We start from the raw sequence: 14,192 nt of genomic DNA, 5'->3' as shown, positions 1-14,192 counted from the left end.
ACAGCAGGTGCCTGCTCTCATTTACTGTTTTAGCTGGTTGGTGGCTGTTGAAATCTTGTGGTTTAACCTGAGATTCTCGCGTTTCGGACAAAATACATTTATATTTAGAAAATCGATTCAGGATTTTATTGAATCAATATCACGTTATTCAAGCTAGAATCGATTTTAATCGGGAAATAGATAATCAAAACCCACCCTAGTCGTGTTTTTTGTCTCTCTGGTCTCTGTGCTCCGTGTTCCCTTTGTTCAGTGTCTAGTCCGTGTCTGTGTTATACTTGCTGTTTTACTTTGACGGTCGCTTGTCCTTTGTCACTGTTTCTAGTTTTGCTTCATCCTGGTCTCGACTGTTCTCCCCTCACGTGTCTTATTCCCTCGTTTCGCTCAGTGTATTTCAGACCTGTGTTTTTCTCTCTCAGTGTCACGTCGTCCCCTCACCATGCTGCGTGTTTTCGTGTTTCCTGAGATCTCTGTTAATAGTTTACAGGTTTCCCAGTGTTTTTGTTATTAGTTCCCAGTTTTTTGTTTCATTTTGTTTTTGCAAGTTTTTTTCTTTTCGTGAAAATTATACCTCTGCAATAAAGCAGCCTTTTAAGTTCATTCCTCTGATGATTGTTTTGCGTTTGTGTCCTACATCCTCCCTGCCACACAGCCGTATCATAACAGTTTCACTGTGAGTGATTGCTGTGGATTTATGTGTATTTATGTAAAACTTTAAAATTTGTTTTATGGTACTTTTGATACTAAAATAAGTACAAATCCTGTAGTTTTATTGAAAGACATGATATTTTGTTGTGTTTTTGCATTAAACGTTGTGCAATAGAAATTAAAAACAAAGGTGAAATATGTCCAACTTACATAATACAGACAATGTGATGACATCACTCCACTCGGTCCAGGAAGAGCCTCTTCTGCCCCGGCATCTGTATCCTCCACTGTCAGACTCAGTAGTGCTTCTGATTCTGTATTCATTGGATGTATGACCTGTGTTTACCTGGCCTCGTCTCCATTCATACGTCCACTGAGCTCCTTCACCTCCATGAATCTCACATCTGACAGTGACTGTCTCACCTCTGTATATCACACCGCTGTTTAACTGAGTCTTGGATGGTTGCAGGAACACAGTGGGCTTAGGAGGAGCTGTTCAAAAAACAGATATCCTTAGCAGACTGATAATTTGACTGGAAAATCAATAATAAAACTTTTTGTTTTTATTAAATAAATTAAACCAGGTGATTTACTGATCTTTATATTTGACTGTTTACTTATTTCTACATATTTGCATTTACATATTTATACATTTATGAACATGTAACCTATGAGCTGTAAGTTAGCTGTTGTTTGCAAACAATGCTGTTAAACATCCAAATAATCTTCATTCAGAAAAAAAATGAATTCTTTCTTTGCCATAAATTCATGATATTTAATTTGGGAATTACAAGATGATCAAATCAAAAAACTGTTGCTATGAGTAAACATACCAGCAGTTAGAGAAAGGCTAACATAGCAGAGCAGTCTCTCCTAAAATGAGGCCAAATTGTAGTCAAATGGAAAGTTTGAGGAATTTGAAAAAATAAAAATGCTAAAACAAAAGATCTGCATCATGACACTGAGCTGCAGTGATGAAAAGAAACTGAGCTGAATAAACTGGGATAATTAAATCTGAATTTAGTTTTTCAACAAATGTATTGAATATGTTTTTTCTTACAACTGTATGTTGTTATAATTAAATTGTTTTGTATGTTATATAAAAATGTAATAAAAACACTGTTTTATGCTACTTTTGACACAAGATTAAAAACAAAAGCTGCAGTGTTATTGAAATACAAAGTATTTTGTTGTGTTTTTGAATGAAACATTGTGTAGTATAAATTAAAATGAGTGAACTGTGTCCAACTTACATAATACTCTGAATGTGAAATTGGACCATCCCACTGATATCTGAAGAAGGAGGTGAGTCTTTTATGTCAAATGTGTCTAGTTGAGGGAGGCCCCTTGGGAATTGTATTTTTTTACACTATTTATTTGGCAATCAAAGAGTAATTTGAAGGGCAGACTATGCCAAAGTTCAGGCAAAACAATTACAAAGGCCCAGTCTTAGTCTTAGCCTGTGTTTGTTAGGATGCCTGGGTCGTTGACCCAGAGTTTTGAGTTTATTATATTATTTATCATTTCTAGTCTTTGGTTTCTTTGTTAGAGTTCTGTCTTATGGTTTACGTCTCTGTTCCCTCTGTTGCAGTGCCTGCCTGTAAGTCTGTGTCTTTAAGTTCAGTCTGTGTTGTTTCCTGTTTTACTTTGAAGGACCATGTCTTATGTTAATGTATCTGGTTTTGCTTGCCCTGTTTTGTTAGGCCTGATTTGCCCCAGCTGCGTTTCCCTCCTGTTACCCATTCCCTGATTGCTCCCTCTGTGTATTTAAGCCCTGTGTTTCTCTGTGTCCGTGTTGTGATCTACCCTTATTCTGCTGTCTGTGTTCTGTCTGTGTAAAGTTTACCTTAGAGTCTCAGTTTTGTTACTTTTTTGGAGTTCAGCATTAAAGCTGTATTTGAGTTCACGTGTTGTTTCCGTGAGTCTGCATTTTGGGTCTTTCATATCACCACTCCTGCCTGCACACAACCTTTTTATAACAGTGTTTTAGTCTGCTTCTAGGAACAATTAGAAGCAACGTATCAGCTGACCTTAAAGTTCTGTTTGGAGTTTGTTTATTTAAAAGATCAGAGAGCTCTGAGGGAGTGAATCTATTCAGAGACTTAAAAACAAACAATTAAACAATCATTATAGCCTGACTGCTACCAAAATAAAGCATATTACACTCGAATGGATGAAATAAATGCATGAATTACTTTCTCAAAGTGAGCAGATGACAAAATGTCCATCATTTTTGCAAAGGCCCTCAGGAGGCAGAGGCTGGCTTTTACAACAAAATTTATTTATTTCTCAAATGAGAGACTGTCATCAAAGATCATCCCCAGAGTTTTTACAAAGGGAGTTCTGAACTTTTTCAGAGGAACAAGGTTACACTTAAGAGCAAAACAAGGGTAAGAAGGTTCAAATAATACAATCTGTTTTTTGATCGTTTACATATTTAAAAAATGTATTGCCAACCATGATTTTATGTCGTCACAGCACTCTAGTAAAACTTTTAAATAGACTGTAAAACTATTTTTAATGTCATCTGTTGGTAGGGTGTTTTATAGGAGTTTGATGGGCAGCAAACATTAAAATCCCCAAGAGTTAGAATGCAGTCAAATCTTTATATGATTCCAAAGAAAAGGGTGGAAATAAAATCCTTGTTTAACTTGAGGGGATGATAAACAAGCACAGGAGGAGACAGATCCACCATAAATAATTATAGTTCAGAGCTGCCATAAATATCAGCAGTGAGGTGTTGGCATATAAAAGGGTTCAAATAGATGCAAGACCTCTGCTGTAACCAGGTTCCTGCAGGGAGTTTCCTGTGACTGTTGCAGGTGGTGAGAGCTTTCAGTCTGAAAGAATTAAAACCTTTTGAGTTCCACCAGGTCTCAGCACAGAGACATATTTTAATTGGCTTTACTTTGTTTAAAAATGTATATCCAAAGAATTATTTAGGTTATATTTGCCACTATTTAATAGCATAATTACAAACAGTAATTTAAGCAGTAAAAATGTCTTCTACACCATTTTATAGATAAGAATTTAAATTGCAATCATTAAAAATATAAAAATGTAATAAATAGTTTGTACACATGTCATGGGTCTTGTGCAAAATTTAAAAAGAAATCAAAAATAAAACAGTATATTTAATCATAATATTTATCCATGTCTGCACAGTGTTATATTTTTAGGATCGGCATGGTTTGCAACATTAACGTGGTCTCTGTGGTTCCTCTGAATCCAGGTGTGAGGAAATAAGACATGTAAAATAGTGTCTTTGTCTTTAAATGATAAAACATTTTTTATTCTTTTTGAATTATTTCCTAAAAAGATAAATATATGACTGCTTTTGTCTTGTGATAAGGAGACAAAAAATTATTTTTCTTTACTTCTGAATTTTTGTTGTTGTTGTTGCTGTCTTGAAATCTTCCAGTAGAGATCAGCTGGTGGCAGCATGTGTTCAGCCAAGGAGATTCAATGACAGCGTTACAGTTTTGTCTGAGTTTAGCTGGAGGACATTAGCTGACATTTAGTTTGAACCTCACACAGAGGTCATTAAGAGAAATCATCATAGGTCACATGGTCTAAGTGCAAGTACTGCGTATGTGTGTCATTAGCATGAACATGAAAACATGCAGCATGTGTCTCAATTATATGTCCAGGAGGAAGCATAAATAAGACTGAGTCTCTTCTAGTGTACACAGTAGTAGATTTGTCTCCGTTTGTTTTCTACAACATTTGATATAAATTAATTTTTTAGCAGTGTCTTCATACTGAGACTTTGTAAAATAATCATAAATATAAACGTGTGACAGGAAACGGTTAAAAACATTAAGCAGGCTGGGCCCAGCAAAATGAATAACTTATAAAAACCTTATGAAGCAGGTCTTTAAGAAATTATGTTCCAACAAAACCATTATTTGTGATTCATTTAAAATTAATAAATAAATTCATGTCATGAACATCAGTTAGTGGAATCAATCTAAGCGTAACCTCTAATGAGAAAAGCTAGTGTAGCAAACCAGTCTCTAATAAAATGAGGCCAGATTACAGTCAAACCTGAAACTTCAATGAATTAACATCAAAAATGCTAAAAACAAAGGAACTAACTGATCTCAGTAGCTGCACATGTGAAGCTACTGAGGTGAAGAAACTGGGAAAATTACATTTGTATTTCATTTTTTCTTCATACTAACAAAATCTTTTTCATTCTTCAGATGTTTCATTTTGAGTGATAACTGTTTATTTCTATAAGTACATCAAAACCTTTTTTTTACTACTTTTGATAATAAACAAAAAAAGCCTTCAGTGTTGTTGAAAGACATTTTTTTTATCTCTTTTAATGAAACATTCTGGAATATAAATTAAAACACATAGTGTGAGTGAAATATCTCCAACTTACGTTTTACATTCAGTGTGATGATATTACTCCACTCTGTCCAGGAAGAGCTTCTTGTGCCCCGGCAGCTGTATTCTCCACTTTCAGACTCAGTAACTGTGATGATTGTATATTCACTGGATGTTGGAGGTGTGTTTAACTTGGCTGGGCTCCATTCATACGTCCACTGAGCTCCTTCACCTCCCTGAATCTCACATCTGACAGTGACTGTCTCACCGCTGTATATCTGAGTCCAGGATGGCTGCAGGGTCACAGTGGGCTCAGGAGGAGCTGTTCAAATAAAAAATATATCATTAGCAGAATTATAGAAAATCATCATTGAAACTGTCCTGTTTTTTTTTTCTCTTGTTAATGATAATTATCATTTTTAATCATTTTTATTTGAAAAATTAAAACAGGTAATTTGATGATATTTAGAATCAGCAGAGTGAATGACAACAATCCATAACCCTGAGTTTTCTGGTTCTGTCTCACTTTGTGTCTCCTGTGTGTTTTGGTCTTAATGTTGTTTTTATAAATCTGTGGAATAATCAAAACATCTATTCTGTATAGATAAGTTTTTTTCTGTGGCTGATTGTGACTCAGAGAAAATGGATGTCTTTTCATGTTGGGTCTCTGCCTTCTAGAGAGGACATGACAGTAATACAGCTGAGTTTCTTTTACTCTTGATTTTTTTTTTTTTTTTTTGCTATTGTCTGAAATGTTCCAGCAGAGGAGCAGCTGATGGCAGCATCTGTTCAGCATCTGTTCAGCATCTGTTCAGCCAAAGTGTTTCAACAACAACATTTAAAGTTTTGTCTGACTTTATTTGGAGGACAGTAGCTCAAATTCAGTTTTGAAACAGTGATGCAAACTCTGCATTTGCAGCCAAAGCCATAAAGAAATTGGGAAAGTTAATTATTTCATGTGAAAATTTTTTTATTTTTTTCTATTCCAGATGTTTCACTGTGAGTGATTACTGAATGATATTATAATGGCATTAAACACTGTTGTACAAAGCTTTAGACACTAAACTAAAAAAGAAACCCAGAGTACTGAAATTATTTTGTTTTCTTTTTGAAATTAAAATGAGAGAAATATGTCCAACTTACGTAATACAGTCAATGTGATGACATCACTCCACTCAGTCCAGAAAGAGCCTCGTGTGCCCCGGCAGCTGTATCCTCCACTGTCAGACTCAGTAACGCTTCTAAATGTGTATTCATTGGATGCTGAACGTGTGCTTGACTGGTCTCTTCTCCATTCATACGTCCTTTGAGCTCCTTCACCTCCCTGAATCTCACATCTGACAGTGACTGTCTCACCGCTGTATATCTGAGTCCAGGATGGCTGCAGGGTCACAGTGGGCTTAGGAGGAGCTGATCAAATTAAAATATATCATTAGCAGACTGATAATTTTGACTTGAAAATCAACAATACTTTTAAAAAAATAAATTAAACCAGGTAATTTAATGATCGTTATATTCCACTATTTGCTTTTTTCTACATCTTTACATTTACATATTACACATTTATAAATATATAATCCACGAGTCATCAGTTAGCTGTTGTTTTCTAACAATGCTGTTAAACCTCCAGTGATGGATTCAAAGCTGGAGGCTGCTCTGCTCTCATAAACTGATTATTAGTTCATAAATGGTGAAATACAAAGTTTTCATGTGGCACCAAAGTCAAAACTAGACTGACAAAGAAAAACTAAGAGTAAAGGTTCAGTAACCAGGAAAGGAGCACAAACTGTTTTTTAAATCACTCTAAAAATACAAAACAGCACCATGAACTCCTCTGTGTCTTTAAGTGATCTGAAGACTGAACAAAGGTGAAACGATGTACTGAGCCTAATAATTAATAATCTGACAGATTTTGTGGTTTAAGTGCTGGTGATAAGTGAATATTGATTTCCTCTACAATTTGGAGAAGACGTTTTTAAACTCTCAACATTTTTTTAAACTCATCAGTTTCCTGAATGATGACTGAATCGCTTTTAGTTGTGACTAAACTTGTGTTTCTTCTCCTTCCTCTGCAGGTGTAGATGCCTCCATTAGAGACAGAGTTTGCACTCTTAGAGCTAAAAGAGATGATCTCATTTTTTAGATGAGGTTTTTCTGAGCTTATATTCAATGTCAGCAGATTCCTTCACATCACAGGTCAGTGTCACACTGCCCCTGCTGGTGTGGTTGTGCTGTCTGCTGTCAGAGTGGCCTTGATTTTAACTTCTATAAGTTAGAAAAATATGAGTCTATTATTGTGGTCCTTTTAGTGGAAGAAGGAGAAACCCACCACATCTGCCACACAGATGTTCAAGCTGCAGTTTTATTTCCTACTGCAACTGTGACTCAAATACAAGGTGAAGAGCAGGTGAGCCTGGCTGAGTAATACGCCACCTGGTGGTTTGTTCTGAGTGTGACAGAAAGCCTGAGCCTGTGAGCCTGAGCTCAGGGTTAATGAACCCTGGATTACAGAAAACCTTCCACACTCATCTGTGGATCTGTCACAGCAGAAGTGCAGCAAAGGTCACAAGTAATAAAACAGACAACAAAGAGAGCAGGTGAGCTGTAAATTGATCACTTGTCTGTATTTTAAGTGCTTTATGCAAAACTTTAAGACTTTCCAGCTGATAATATCTGTGCACACAGATGTTTTGACATATTTACAAACCTGATTACACACACACAGATAATAAAATGCACATGGGTTAATATATATACACATGACTTTGCTACAGTAAAATCTCCAAACTAAGCTACTATCATAGAAACACCAAATTAGAGAAAAAAGTATTTTGTGTCCATTCTTCCAGTAGAGTCCACAGACTTGTAAATATGTGTCTCTGTAACAATGAGTGGAGTGCAGAGGTGTGAACTCAAATGCAGGAGGCAAAATAACTTAAATAAAACTAAACTTTAATACCTAAATAGTCTAAAAATGGAAACATACAAAGAATCAAAACGTAAAACTAGAAATAAATAAACTGTCAATAGAAACAACTAAGCCACAGGTGTCAAATTCCAGGCCTCGAGGGCCGGTGTCCTGCAGGTTTTAGATGTGTCCTTGATCCATCACAGCTGATTGAATGGCTAAATGACCTCCTTAACATGTCTTGAAGTTCTCCACAGGCCTGGTAATGAGTTAATCATTTGATTCAGGTGTGTTGACCCAGGGTGAGATCTAAAACCTGCAGGACACCTGCCCTCGAGGCCTAGAGTTTGACACCCCTGAGCGATGAACACACGTGAGTGTTCACAGATGCTCTGACAAAGACTGACAAGACACAGCAGGACTATTTATACATGAATGGGAATGAGAAACAGTTAAAAACAAACAGGAAAATCATAAAGGAGGAAGAAAAATAACACAAAGGATGAAAGAAACCAAACTTTCAAATTAAAGAGGAAATATTTTTTTAAAAAGCTAAACAAAGATGAGGAAGAAGCACTCAGACTAAAATGATGAAAGACCACGACAGTCATAAATAAATAAATCTATATTGATGGCACTTTGTCCAGTTTGTTTTACTTGTTACTCTTGTGAAGTCTTATTCATTTATGACTTTAACAACTTTTAGAGGTTTTTTCAAGAGGACACTGAGGCAGACAGCACACCATGCCACTATAAATAACTGAGAGTAAAAATTCATAACAAGACTGATTAAAGTCTTCAGGCAGGACTTTAACTGACTGACTTGTGGTTGAGTCTGTTTTCAGATTACCCTCATCACGCTGCATTTTAACCAATAAATGCAGTGGAGTGTGAGCTGTATTATATACAATATTTTGTCCCTCAGGTTATTCCTGAAATATAGTTTGTTTCAAGTTTGTTATATGACGGGTCACATTTATTCATCCACTTCTTCCTGGTCTGCTCATGTCAAATCTGCCATCTAGTGGTTAAATGGAGGAAGTGCCGAGTAATAATGGCTAGACCTCCGTGTCTGTGATAGTTCTGCATTTGCTGCTCTTTAAATGGCATAAAGTATAAGTTTAGCCAGATGATGGATTGTTTCTACATATTAGTGCTCTGTCCTTCTTGTGGGTCTGTGACGTTTGTTACATTACTACTGTAAGCTAACTGTTAGTGCTTTGTTTTACCTGTTAGCATAAAACATGTCAGCATGTGGTATTTGTATTTACATTACTTGACAGGCTTTGTCCATTTATTATTAATGTTATGATCTTGCATTGGTCATGTGACATTTGTGCATCTACACTGAGATTAAATGTACCTGCTCTGTTTTGTTGTTACAGTTTTACAGACTGAAAGTGCTACAAATGGTACATCAGTAAAAGCTCTGAAGAACGCCACAGTCTCCACATGGAGCGCTTACTGAAGCCATTTATGTTTAACTGCACAGGCTGAATAGAAGCATTGAGTCTGTGCAGAAGATAACATGTAAACACAGGGAGGATATTATTGAGCACATTATAGGAGATAACAGCTACATATATGAACAGGAAGAAACTAATCATTTCTTACCTTCAACATTTCCACAGATGACTGTACTGAGCACTAAAATAATGAATAAAACCTCATCAGACATTATACAACTGACAAGATCAAAACTGAATTAAATTAAGACTTTATTAAAGATGAACAGTAATCACCAATAATCTGTTAATAATCTGTCAATAAAATGAAATAAACATAATAACTCAAACTGTTGTAACACAGTGTGTAACTATAAGTGATGCAAAAAGCAGCAGTGTATCAAACATTTAAACACTTAAAGATTCACAAGTCTGCTTTGTTCCAGCTCTCAGGTAAACAGGTTAAAGCAGTGACTCACTGTGATTCTCACAGCTCAGAAACATTTTCATTAATCGCTGCCGTTCAAACAATGTCAGACGTGTACTTACAGAAAAAGCCCATCATGCAGAGCAAAGAGAGCCCCATCGTCACATCCAGCCTGCTGCACTCTGATCCTCAGATAATCAAACAGTTTTAGTTTGCAGATAAAGAGAAGTTGTGTTTAATATAGATACAACAAGAGTTTTTCTACAGGCTCTTATTCTGATTGGTCTCTCTGTGCTTCCTGCCCTTGCACACAAAACTTAAACAGCTCCTGTAGCTTTGACCGCAGCAGTTGGTTGACATGTTTATATTTCCTGTCCACTGCAAACATAGAAGCTTGTTTCTTGTGTTGTGTTGTTTCCTTTTTCTATAATATATAAAGCTGTTGTGTTGCTTCATGTAAGTAGACATGTTTTGCCCTTTTGGGGTATTTTTTGAGTGCAATATCCACTAATGTTTGTCTCCTGGCAGGTTTCTGCAGACTGAGAGTCACAGAGAGTGAATATACCAAAACAGCTTTTCTACTTCGGTGCCTGTATTTTCACTAAAGCCTTTTTAAATCATTTTTTTCTCCTTTTGATTGTTTAACTGCTGAATTAAAATTAAATTCTTACTTTAGGCTGCATTAAAATGTCTTTGTTTTATTCGACTCTTAGCTGAAACATCATCATGCAGTACTATAGTGAAAAGGCTCCTTTGACCTCAGACCTGTGAAAGTTTCCACTTTGTGGTTAAATTCTGGTTTTAAGTTTGGTGGAGACCCAAACACAGGAAATGACTCAGTGTGTGGCTGAAGTGAGACTAAAGACCTTTATGTTTCACCAACTAAAGAACAATTAAATTCATAGATAAATTCAAAGTTATATTTATTATCTGTTGTCATTTCAAAGTAAAGCAGGAACTCATTTATTCTGCAGACTGTTCTTTGTCTTGCTTTGACATGTATGTACAGATGCACACTGACCTCAGCCTCTGACTACATGTAAACACAATAAAATAAAACAAGATGATGATGTGAAATAATGATTGAAACACTGTAATAATGATGTTTGTGTTGAACACCACATGTTACCAACACAGATCATGTGATTGTGTTCAGAGTCAGTTCAAAAAGCAGACCCACATGCTAAATGGTTCTTATACAGCACTTCTACTCTTCTGAGCGCTTCACACAACTTGTGCATTCACCCATTCACACTAGCACATTTTTCTTGGTGCTTTCTGACAAACATTCACACTCTGATGGATGCCTCGGAGAGCAATTTGGGGTTAGTATCTTGCCCAAGGATATGTGATAAGCAGACTAGGGGAAGCCAGGAATTGAACCAACAACCCTCTGATTAGTAGATGTTCAGCTCTACCGCCTGAGCTACAGCCACCCATGCAAAGCAGGACTCAGAGTACCAAACAAAGGTGACCTTTATTATGAAGCTGATAGTTTCAGGCGTCGATGGTAACAAATGAAGAAAACTGAGTTACAGATAACTGATCACAGGAACACAGAGACTTACCTGTGGGTCATCACAAAATCTCTACTGAGATCACAAAAGTGTCAACTTACACTTTCCAGTCAACATAAATAAACAACTGAGACTTAAACACTGTGTGATTCCACAGACGTTAATCTGTCCAAATGATTCAGTGATGTGTAGACTAGGGGTGGGCGATATAAACGATATACGATAGAAACGATATAAATTTGGCCAACGATAGAGATTTTGACTATATCGCTCTATCGCGATAGCGCATGTTGATGATGCCATCAAGCTGCGCCTGTTTTGGTCGAAAGCATGGCAGTGACTAAAACCATTATCATCTGCAAATTATGCCAAGCGACAGTCATAGCAAAGAGATGAAGCACTTTTGAAATATGTGGAAAGCCAAAAACTGCACTTCCTCCACTTTCGTAACATTGATTCATTAATGTTCGTTAATGTCTCGCAGCTGCTCTATTCCCATGTTGTTGCAGTATATTAATGACTAACCTCGTATTGTGGATGAATAATCTCAGTTATTCTCCTGACTGAAGTTTGCCCCGTGCATCCTGCTATGTGATTGCATTTGTCCCTAACCACCAGAATCCCTCATGTTAACTTTTATCAAGTTAACTTCTAATTCCGTTAAATTTAATCCTGTTTTCATGGATGCCTGGATGTTAAACTTAATTGTTACACCTGGTAAAGCAGCAACGCTGATGATTTTATTGAAGATTAAGGAATTTAGACTGTTTTTAACTCTCAGTGTTCGTTTGACTTTGGGACCTGAAGCGGACGGAGTTTTGGACCCAGATTACTCCGCGAAGGTCCTCACCACGGCAGCCGTAATGCTCTGACAATCCATCAAGCAGTGCGGCTTACCAAAGTTGTACTAAAACATTTTTTAACAGATTTCTGCACACCAAAATCAGTTCTGGGTCAGTAAGCACAACCAGAATTCATACATAAGGCACATTCTCGATTTTTGAGAAAATTAAAGGATTTTAAGTGTGCCTTAAAGTGTGGAAAATACGTTATACAGAAGAAAAGAATATATCGCGACATATATCGTTACCGCACATGCTTCAAATTATATTGCGATATGAATTTTAGGCCATATCGCCCAGCCCTAGTGTAGACTAATAGATCAGAAGATACTGTGGTGTATTACCTACAACATGACTGTAGACGGATCTTATCATAATTATTCCTGAAAGACTTTTACCTTTATTTTTACTCATGTTGCCATAGTAACTTTAACCTCCGAATACCTGAACTCTTTCATAGCATTTTTATTTCTCTTTGCTATTTGGGCTGATTGGGACCTGATGAATGTAAAAACAAAGAATTACTTTTTACTTGATTTTGCTGTACAAGGGCCTGATATCCACATATGGGGACATTCGATTGAAAATTCGATAGAACAGTGTCAGTGTAATGTCCTCATGAGTGGATATCAGGTCCTTGTAGAGCAAAATTTAGTATTGTGGTCTAGACAAGCCAAAATGTGATGTTCACATATGTGGACGCCACAGGTTAAATCTTGAAAGCATTCTGAGAAAATGCACAAAGCATTGCAACAAACAACCATTGAACTGTTTACTTATAACTGGACCAAACTTCCAGTTCCTCTTTACACTTACTGAGGTTTGATAACAAGAATAAGACGACACCACATTCCCACAGTTTTTGAAGTGTTTTAGAGCAGTGGGTTGATGTGGATGGTTGTTTGTCCTTGTATATTATGTGCATGTGATCACAGCCCTGGGCCCTGTCCTCAGGCCTCCGTCTTTTTTAAATCTCTTTCCTTCTTCTAATTTCTTCTTCCTAATCTGGACCTCCCCACCCGTCAGCTCTGGCACTGTTACAGTAAAGATGTGTAATTTTTTTTCTTTTACTTTAATACCTGTAAATAGTTAATGTAGCAGTTAAAGCACAGTTTCTATAGTAAATGTTCTTCCTCATTTTAACTCTGCAGGCTGATGAAGAAAGCAACAAAAGATCATTGAGGTTTGTTTCAGTGCAGAGATGGTGCAGATAAGACAGTTGCAGTTATACAAATAACAATGTTTACACAATATTTTCCATCATTTTGAGAAGTCATCCTTCCTGTCACAGTCTGATCTACAGGTCAGAGTTTAAACACTTTCTGCATATGTTCATGGTCTCAATCATTAAACCTTTACATCTTAATATTGTTAATATTCTAAAGTATTGTCCTCATCAGGGTATGAAGAGGACAATAAAGTGCAGTGTGCTTTAGGACACAAAACTTGTCTCAAACCACAGGGTGCATTTCCTCTTTTGTATGTGGCCGAGACAAAAATGAGGCCGTTCAGTAGATTAAAAATAAAACCTGTGGCAGAACAGACAGTAACCACCAACAACCCTTCACACACATATCGGCACCTTAGCTGCTGCCCTGTGTGTCAGCATTATTCTGTATTGTCATTTTTGCGGTTTGATCTTAATGTCTTTAAATTTAATGCACAAACAGATGTCATGGTCCTCCAGTCCTCTCTGACTTCCTGTCAGTGCTGTTGTTGTTCCTCTCTCTCTCTCCTGCTGTCCTCTCCACCTGGGTGGTGCACCATTTCGGGTTCCTGCCTTTGGCCAAAGCTCCTGCTGATCATCATCCTCATCCGATGCTTAAGGCGGTGGCTGAGCTGTAGTCTTTGCTGGATTGTTGTACTTAGTTTAGTTACTGTAACCAAGACACAGAATAACTCCAGCTTTGTGTCTTATTCATTGTAGCTGAAGTATGGGACAAACTGTTCCTTTTCACCTCAATACAAAACGTGTAATATTTTCTCTGAATGCGAGATGATTCCGTTTTTTAGGGGACGGTTGGCAACTCTACTAATTAACCTTCCAAGTCCAACATCAGTAACATCATAGCA

At 36.8% G+C, this 14,192-nt stretch overlaps 1 protein-coding gene across 1 annotated transcript in view; it reads right to left on the bottom strand.

Annotated features, from left to right (window-relative positions):
- Positions 1-8,754, bottom strand: part of LOC118456130 (basement membrane-specific heparan sulfate proteoglycan core protein-like) — a 48,847-nt gene extending 40,093 nt beyond the window's left edge. The window contains exons 1-4 of the mRNA XM_087838306.1: positions 8,712-8,754; positions 6,124-6,390; positions 5,036-5,302; positions 856-1,137 (exon numbers count right to left, since the gene is read on the bottom strand). Coding sequence (XP_087694432.1) covers positions 856-1,137; positions 5,036-5,302; positions 6,124-6,390; positions 8,712-8,754 — 859 coding nt within the window. The remainder of the gene's footprint in view (positions 1-855; positions 1,138-5,035; positions 5,303-6,123; positions 6,391-8,711) is intronic.
- Positions 8,755-14,192: the final 5,438 nt, after the last annotated feature.

Source organism: Neolamprologus brichardi, chromosome 3, assembly GCF_056152115.1.
Source record: "Neolamprologus brichardi isolate AB-2024 chromosome 3, ASM5615211v1, whole genome shotgun sequence".
Classification (NCBI taxonomy): Eukaryota; Metazoa; Chordata; class Actinopteri; order Cichliformes; family Cichlidae; genus Neolamprologus; species Neolamprologus brichardi.
This window is presented reverse-complemented; position numbering and strand designations above follow the sequence as displayed.